Genomic DNA, 9,316 nt, shown 5'->3' with positions numbered 1-9,316 from the left:
ACTCCGAAAAGGTAATAAATGTGGGTATTGCAAAATGCGCGCGCAGCACACAAAAAAGACACACATCAACCCTGCCTTGGCGGCTTTTATTTTTAATTTATTTATCACTCTGTTAGGCTACTTCGGGGGAACGATGAAAACGTTCTGTTCGCAGGAGACAGACCTACCGTTCAGCTCCCCGAGCGCCTCCGGAGCTGCCCACCCGCGCATGCGCAAAACAGGCTCCTCGGGGTTGCTAAGGCCCCCTGGAAGACAGAGACGCAGGTTACGGCGCCAGCAAATCAGAAGGCTCAGAGCCCAATCAGCCAGCCAATCCCGATTCGAGAGTCAATCAGGGCCTCGGCCTTCGGCTCGCCCCGCCCGCACCCAATCAGAGCGCCGGCTCCTTTGAGCGGACTTTTCAAACCTGCGAAAACAAAACAAATCGGGGCCCTTTAAAGGGCGCGATGCGTCCGCATCGGTCTCCTTCCGCCACCCCACTTTCACGCTCCCCTGCGTTACCCGGAGGAACCCGTCGCGGGAGAAGCCCGACGCTCAGGCCCCATCCTCCGGCCTGGGCCTCACGGAGAGGACTGGCTCGCAGGAGCCAAGGGGGAGCTGAGACGGAGGCCATTGGGACGGGACTCTTTTTCCAAGCCGCTGGTGGAAGTGGAGGATCCCTCCGCGGGGAGTCACGTGCCCCGCCCCCTTAGGGGCGTCGAAAACTCAAAACAAAAACAAGGGGTTCGCCGGGGCCCGGCTCAGGTGGCGGCGGCGGTGGCGGCCGAAGTCCCCGCGGAGGGGCAGGGCTCGAGGGCCGGAGCAGCCCCCTGAGCAGAGGGGGCGCGCAGAGAGCGGGATGGCACCGGGGCTGTAAGCCGAGGTGCCGCGGCTGCGGGCACGGCTCGGATGCGGGCCCCGGAGCATCGCTGAGGCGGCGGGTCCCCCACCTCGTCCTCCCCGCCGCGCCCAGCGTCCTCCGCACGGCGACGCCGCGGACCGCTGCGGTGGGCTCCGGCACGGTGAGCGGGCACCGCCGCGGTGGGCGTCCGGGGTTCTTTGTTGGTGGTGGGGGAGGGCGAGCCGAGTGCCTGGAGCTGCGAGTCCCTCACCCCCAAAGCAGAGCTGCCTGGCTCTTCGCCCCCTTGCCCGTGCCGAGGTGTGATGAGCGGAGGGGACGGAGGGGCGGCAAGGCCACAGGCGGCTCTCCGCTCCGTTACCCCCCACTTTGTGGTTTCGGGGTGGGGTGGGGTGGCTAGCAGGAGGGTGGTGCTTGTAGATTGACAGCCCCGGGGTTGCTGCACGGCTGGGGAGCTGGGGCGTCGGTGCAGGGATCGGTGATGTCTCCGCGTCTGCCTGCCGGCTGCACTAACCTTCCCTGGACCTCCGCCTGGTGGGCGCCTCGCCCTTCTCGGGCCAGGAGTGTCTGCCTCACAGTTGTGCACCGTGGAGGCGCACCCCAGCAGACGGGGAGAGCTGCTGGGCTGGTAGGGGGGAGAGGGGCTCGGACAGCCGGGCTCGGGCGGGGCGGGGCTCGGGAGTCCCCTCCCTCCACTTCTTTGTTCAGTGGTGAGATCTTCCTCCCCTCCTCGCTATTGTGCTACGCCCCACCCCCCCGGACCCACTGTGGTCAGTGTCCCCCGGCAGCCTCTGTCCTTTTTGCAGTCCCCTCGGTTAAAAGTCCCTCCCCGCGCGGTTCCAGGTGGGGCGGAATGTAGAGGAGGCAGAGCCCGCTTCAGAGAGACCGGAGGTGGCCGGTCCCACCCAGAGCTGGCCAGCGGACGTGACCAAGGTCCCTCCCCTTGCCACACCTCCCCGGGCGGCTGTGGGAACACTTGTCCCTAGGGTTCTGTAGACGTCCCCTCTCCTGGCTCAGTCGTTTCCGCTGCTCCCTGGAGGTGCCTGGCACCTGGGTGTCCCCTGCCCTACTGCCGTTCTGATGACCTCCCCGCCAAGTTACATTCTGTGTGTGGTGTCTTTGTCCGCAGATGAAGGGTTTGGGGGTAGAGTACTTGGCGGACCGGAAAGGAGTCCAGCTCCTTGGATTGTTGAACCTTTACCTGGAGCAAGAACAAAGATTCCAACCTCGAGAGAAAGGGCTGAGCTTGATTGAGGCTACTCCGGAGGTAAGTTTGCAGAAAAGGGAACTTTCTCATGCAGCACACAGGCCTGAGAGGGGAGAGAGCCTCCGCTCTGCATGCTGAATCCAGCTAGACTGAAGCTTGCAGAGTTGATTTTCCTGGAGGATGAAGGCTGAAAAACTTCTGTTTCCAACAAGTTTGAGTGATGCTACATGTAGAGAAATGACTTCCTCAAATGTGTATCCCAGCTTGCCACTGGGAGTTATGTGTTGATCCTAAATGATTCTAGAAAAAAACCAAAAAGAACCTCCTGCATTCCAGGTTGCTATATTGCATTTGCTACAGCTGTGCTGAATGTGACAGTCCTTCACTTCCTGTGGCATTGCTGCCACAATGTTGTATATCTAGGAAGCAGTGATTGCCCTGTGTCTGGCCCAGTGTGGAGCTTTAGTTGAGTGATGCTGCCCTGTCCACACCCCCTATGGCATACTAGATAAAAGAGAATTGCTCTGTGTTGGGATCTCTGTGTGTTGTGGTTTAGCTTCTAAATGCTGGCTCTTGGGTTTCCCTGCAGAATGATAACACTTTGTGTCCAAGATTACGAAATGCCAAAGTAGAAGACCTAAGGAGTTTGACTAACTTTTTTGGCTCTTGCACGGAGACCTTTGTCCTGGCTGTCAATATTTTGGACAGATTCTTGGCGCTTATGAAGGTATTTAATCATTTTAATAAATACATCATTGGTTTTGTATGCCTAGTGCCTAGCAGAAGGCCTGGAGTGCAAGGGTTCAGATAATGGCAGAGGGATGTAGTGTTGGTGGGCAACACGGCCATTTAATCATCATCAGAAACTGAAACTGCAAGATTGGGTGCATTGTTGTGTCAGGTTTTACTGTCCCTCTTGAATGCCGTGTTTTCAAAATGTGACGAAAGGACCAAGTTGGTTTTCAGCTACTTGCTGTAGATGTGTAAGGTCTCGCGGTTTTACCCCTAGGCATGCATCTCCTGGAGCTTGGATGTTTTTAATAGTGAAACATAACAAAGAAAATGTAACTGTCTATTAAACGTAATCCCCTGCCTTCAGTATAAGTCTTCTCAAAGCAGAGAACCACAGTCTTACTAAGAATCTCTAGCAACCAGTAGAAAAACATGGTGATGCTTCTGCCACTAGGATTGTTGTCAGCTGCCAGGTCAGTTTTCGGGGCATTGGAAAGAAAAGTGCAGCCATCTGTCTGCGGCAGCTTCTACATATGTCCCACTCTGCACAGCTGATGAGGTTTTTCTCTTGGGTAAAATTACATTGAGGCATAGAATGCTTGTTAGGTATTTTTCCATACAAAGAAATAGAAAGTATTATTTACATCCAGTGAGGGAGCGTTTGTTTTGCGTTTAAAAGGTTTAATATATTTTGGGAGGGATGATGCTATGATGGAATTTGTAAGTCTCAAATGCAAAGAGTAGCCCACTGCTAGAAGTCTGGCTTTTGAACCTGCATTTTTGTTGCCTGAATTGAAATGTAAATAATTAAAATGTTCAACATTAAAAAAAAAAGATGAAACAGGTCTGAACATGCAAAACTGAGTAACTGGGTGAAGGATGGCTGCTCTTTGTTCATTGTGGAGACATCGTTACAGTGTACTTTGATTTAGCAAAAGGGAACATTTTTAGAAGAAAGCTTTTATTTGTCTTTCAGGTGAAGCCTAAGCATTTGTCTTGCATTGGGGTCTGTTGCTTTTTGCTGGCTGCTAGGATCGTTGAAGAAGAATGCAATGTGCCATCCACTCATGATGTAATCCGGATTAGTCAGTGTAAATGCACTGCTTCTGACATAAAGCGGATGGAGCAAATCATTTCAGAAAAATTGCACTATGAATTGGAAGCTACTACTGCCTTAAACTTTTTGCACTTATACCATGCTATTGTACTTTGCCACACTTCAGAAAGGTCAGTAAAGTTTTGTGCTGTAACGATTGCCATAGCCAACAGGAAAGAATTAGAATGCCAGTGAAATTCATGTTGTTCCTCACTGGGCTTTGAAGTGACTTAAGACTTTGGACATATGATGAATTGTCATTTCTCTGTGTTGTGTAGGAAAGACATCCTGAGCCTCGATAAGCTAGAAGCTCAGCTGAAAGCTTGCAGCTGCCGACTTGTCTTCTCAAAAGCTAAAGTGAGTTGATTGCTTGTGGACATGTCTCACCGTTTTTATTCTGAGCTTGTAGAAAATGTTTATTATTATTTTCTCCTTCTAGCCATCAGTATTAGCTCTGTGCCTTCTCAATTTGGAAGTAGAAACTTTGAAATCCGTTGAGCTACTGGAAATTCTCCTACTTGTTAAAAAACATTCCAAGGTAAATACCTTAAGTATATTTCTTAAGATTTTGTTCCTGATGATGTTTTATGTTTTCCCTGTGGCAACTTAAACTTAAATATATGATGGAACTCTTTAACTGTTAGATCATTTCTTTTTTCTTGGATCTCAAGTGTTGATATTTTTTAAAATGCAGCTTTGACCTAGGTAATATTAAAATGGAAAACCTGGTTACTTAACCTAGCTTCTCTCTGTATGCAAGTGTCCCATACCAGATGCTGACACAGCGCAGCGTTCTGGGAAGCTGACTTAGCACATACACAAATGTTATAGGGGAGCATCCTGTCATATCCAATTGGTAGGATTACCATAGCGACACCAGCAGTTTCTCTTAAAGCCCCACGGTAGGCCTGGCCAGGAAGTTTTTGCAACCATAAAATATACCTCAAAACACAATCCTTTCTAAACTAGTAATGTAGTTGGGAGAAATGTGGAATTTAAAATGCAGTGGCTTCTTTCATTTGTTGTGTCTCAGTGCCAGATATTGATGAATATACAACTAGTTCAAGATTTTGTTCTCCAACATGTATGGAAGACCAACAGAGTTATGCTATGGCTTGGAGCTTGGCTGGTTTCAAAGAATCTTCAGGCTCCTGGATTCAGCTTGGCCCAAGCCAGGCTGTTGTGGCCACTGGGTAGTGAACTCTCAGATGAAAGATCTCTAGATCTTTCTCTGTCTGTCCATTTCCTCATTTTCTGTAGAGAGAAATAAATAAATAAATCTTAAAAAAGGAAAGTCGTCACTATTGATGGCGGGGACAGTTAATGTTTGTGGCCAAGCAGCTGTGGATCATAGGGGCTTGAGAAGTCATGTTAGGATGGGCTTACAGACTGTCTCAGTGACAGTCACAAGCAGGAAGGCTGTCCAGCTCTGTGGTGGCTTTGGAGATGAGGAAAACAAGTAGATGAGGCAAGGAATCACAAATGATCAAGATTTGCAAGTAGTGATAGAATATTGTCATTACTGGCAGGAAAATTGGGAGAAGTAATTAGTGATAAAAGTACAATTTTATGTGCTTATGTATCCCGGCAGGTAGATGTTCTAGCAGGCATTGGGCAGTCTGGAATAAACAATTAGAAGGCAAATGATGGTTAGAGATGGAGGTTGTAGAAACAATAGGAAACTTGGTGGAGGCTTTTGTTCCTAGGGCTGTAGTGGGGGTTGTATGGGCCTCTGTCCTGCTCGGAGCTAAGTGAAGCAAGGCGTGTTCAGACAAGCAAGCAGGGTCAGACACAAAGGTTCTTAAGGAGGTGGTCAAGATAAGAGGTGCAGGCTGCCACGGGGAACCTCAGAGTTGATGCCAGTAGAGTGATGAAAAGCCAGAGACAAGAGCTGGCTTACAGAGGAATTGAGACTTAGCTAGATTCAGGAGAAATGGGGGCCAAGATGTGTAAAAGTCATCTCTTTGGGGTGACATGATGTGAAACATTTGGTAGCACAGATGGTTTTTAGTTTGGTTTTAATCATGGTATTTTGTATTAGTTTTCATTTGAATTGTCCTTGTCAGTGGTGTCTAGAAACATCTGTAAAAATTGACTCCATACAATAAAGTGCGGCACTCCCAGTGGTGGAGGGACTGTGTCCTCTGGGCCAATGGTCTTCTTTTTGGGTTGCTAACTTCTCCTTTAGTTGGAATCTGGTATTGTAATATATGTATACATGATTAGCAATCTGAGTGATGCCTTGTTACTGAAAGAAGTTAGCTTTTTGTAGCAAAATGTTTCCTTAACCAAAGGAATGTGAAATTTCTTTGAATTTGGGCTATTAAAGAATTGACTTAGTCATTGATTTATTAGCAAACCTCATGTTTAAAGATCTTTTGCGTTTCCTTAGACTTGGCAGAGTCTCTGTGCTGAATCTTACAGAGTTTCTACTTACAGTCCTTTTTTAAAACCACTGGTTCCCACCTTTCGGCTGCAAATTATAATCACCTGGGGAACTTAGAAATCTTGATGTCCAGGCTGCATCAGCTAAATAGAAACATCTGGAAGTGGGAGCCAGAAAAATCAAGTTTTTGGTTTGTTTTTAACAGATGGTGCGCTAATGCTATGATGCACAAAGATTTGGGACCCACTGCTGTAACTTCATCACTTAAAGTTTTTTTTTTTTCCCCCAGATTAATGATGCTGAGTTCTTTTATTGGAGGGAGTTAGTTTCCAAATGCTTAGCTGAGTATTCCTCTCCTGAATGCTGCAAACCCGATCTGAAGAAGCTGGTGTGGATTGTGTCAAGGCGCACAGCACAGAATCTGCACAACAGCTACTACAGTGTGCCCGAGCTGCCCACCATACCGGAGGGGGGCTGCTTTGGTGAGAGTGAAAAGTAAGCAGGTCCCTCAACTGATTCGACTTCCCCAGGTTATCACTGGCTTGATACTCGGAACACAGCCAGAGAGCTTTACAAATAAGACATCGGAGGAAGCCTCTACCCTATTAGTGTTATTTCAATGAGAACCTTAAGCACAAATGAATTTAGCAAAACAGTTAATGGTTTACCAGAACCTTGTTCTTTAATCTGGTTTTTTTTTTTTTTTTTTGGTTTGTTTTACTTATTTTTTTGCTTCATCTTCCTCATTTCCCTTTCCCTTTGAAATGCAGTTTGGTTTGAAAAAAAAATAAGCAAAACGGAACATTGTGGCCTTTTTCATGTTAGCTGAATTTTTAACAACAAGCTGTGGGGAAAAGCATGAGGGGTGTGGCTGGAGAACAGAGAAGCAGCATCACCAGTGAGGCTGACATCTGTGGATGCTCTGAGTGTTTTAATCTGAGTGCATTTTTTGTTTGCAAAAAAAATTATTTCTTCTATCATGGAGACAGAGACCCAGAAATTCTATTTTTCTACTTCTAGACTTGTTAGTTTCTTGGTTTGATTATTGGGAGTTTTGATAATGCAACTAGTAATGCAGGAAAACCATCTAAATAGATCATGTGACTTTAGTTTGCAATTATTGGATTTAATGAACTTTTAGAATTCTGTTAGTTACTGCTACAGTTGTCAGTTGATACAAACAATAGTTTGGCAAATAGTCAATTGTTTAAACTCTTAAGAAAAGCTGTATTTCCTAATTAAATTCTAGCAATCTTAAGAAGTCCACCTAAGTTGAGTTTGTCCCTGTATAGTTTAAATACTAAATGTGAACATTCAAAGGTATAGAGCAATACTCCTATAGCCTCTAGGAGGCTGAGTTTCCTTTGGCCTGTGAAAAGCTGTGTGTTGAGGAATGGTGTACTCTCTCTGCGCATTGTGAGTAACAGTGTGCCTCTCTTGCTCTCTCTCCCCACTCAGTGAGGACTCCTCTGAAGACATGAGCAGCGGAGAGGAGAGTCTTAGCAGTTCGCCCAGTGACCCGGAGTGCACCTTCTTTTTCAACCTCGCCGTGGCACAGACATTGTGCTTTCCATCCTAGAAATCTCATTGCTTGGGATCAGAATTGATGGTGTGGGTACAGGTCTCGGTGCCATGAATGGGGGAGGAGGTAGCGCTCTCGTCCAGCCCTAGGCAGGAATTACATAGACTGGCATACCTACCTTCTATTTATTATTCAGATCAGATGTGGCCTATTTTCATATTTAATCCTAAGCCATCAAATGGGTTAGTGCCTCTTAAAGAATTACAATACTTTAGATATTGGCACTTTATTTTTCTTGTTGATCTTTAGCTACTTGGGGGATGTGGGAGAGGTGCTGATACCTTTGTTACTTTTCAAGAAGATTTTTAAAGAGAAGTAGTGTAACTTCTCTTCACTTTTTATAAAGCCTTCAGGTATCTCTTGGAGCTGACTGGGAGTGTGCAAGAACTCCCTGAGCAGGGACAGTGGGTGCGCCTCTAGTTGTTTCCCTTGGATTTTCCCTCCACCCGTTCTTACAGCAGAATCCACAGTACTCTGATGTGTCCAATAGCTGTTAGTGTTTTGCTTTTTAAGTGATTGGTGTACTCTCTGATGCAGATCTTTTAAAAGTTAGGAATATTGACATTTCTGATAATTTTAGTATGCAATGTTTACTTGAGATGTCTGCTAAAGCAGGAAAAATCAACAGACTAGGGCTGTTAGATTTTTGCATTCTTAATGCCTAAGTGTTGTCAGACTATAGTATTACTTTAAATTTTTTTAAAATCCATGAACTGCTAGTTTTGCATGTACCTGTATGAAAGTAACACAGGAAGTTGGACAGAACTAGGTGACTATGGAATTGATAAATGTTGATCTAGCATATTTTGTATCATTTTCTTATATGAAGAGATGTCTGCATGTTTTATTTCCTTCACATTTCAAAAATAATGTGTTAGCATATGAGTGCCAAGACTGAACATGAAGTAAGAAGAATGCAAGTGTTGGTAGTATTGTAGTTTTAAGCAAATCTGTGTGGTGATACAGCTATAAGAATGGGGTATATCAACTCTGTACACATAAGAATTTGTGCAGGAGATTTTTAACTTTATAAACTGTACATGAAAATGTAAATCTTTAAAAATGTACATAAAAATATTGTATTTTTATACCCTGTGTGTGATAGTCTAGTCATTGCATGTAAATATAATTTATTATGTATTCTGTATTATAAATCATACAATGATGACTTGCTTTTATACTGGTAAACCAGCATCCTTTGGCTGTTTTCTGAGGTGGATCTTTCTGAAGTGATACTAGATTATAAATCAGAATAAAATTATTGATGAATTCTCTTCCATGTTTGTAATCACATCATTTAAACTTTTGGTATTTCCATGAGATGGGCTGAAGTGTGGCTGGGTGCCTGGCTCCTGGTTGACCTCTGGGTAAAAGTTGCCCATCATGGTTTGGCCCTTCACCCTGAAGGTGCCACAGGTCTGTCTCTTGAGGGTTGACCTCGATGTTAACCAGGCTCTCAGAGCCTCATCCATGAA

The 9,316-nt window shown here is 45.7% G+C and overlaps 1 protein-coding gene across 1 annotated transcript; it reads left to right on the top strand.

Moving 5' to 3' along the window:
* The first annotated feature begins 728 nt into the window (after positions 1-728).
* On the top strand, positions 729-9,115 carry CCNG2 (cyclin G2). The gene is made up of 8 exons (XM_004596164.3): positions 729-1,001; positions 1,968-2,105; positions 2,635-2,772; positions 3,754-4,004; positions 4,152-4,230; positions 4,313-4,411; positions 6,549-6,754; positions 7,718-9,115. The coding sequence occupies exons 2-8, from the start codon at positions 1,968-1,970 to the stop codon at positions 7,836-7,838; spliced, it is 1,032 nt and encodes a 343-aa protein (XP_004596221.2). The 5' UTR covers positions 729-1,001; the 3' UTR covers positions 7,839-9,115.
* Positions 9,116-9,316: the final 201 nt, after the last annotated feature.

Source organism: Ochotona princeps, chromosome 7, assembly GCF_030435755.1.
Source record: "Ochotona princeps isolate mOchPri1 chromosome 7, mOchPri1.hap1, whole genome shotgun sequence".
Classification (NCBI taxonomy): Eukaryota; Metazoa; Chordata; class Mammalia; order Lagomorpha; family Ochotonidae; genus Ochotona; species Ochotona princeps.
Note: the sequence above shows the minus strand (reverse complement) of the source record. Positions and strands in the feature narration are given on the sequence as shown.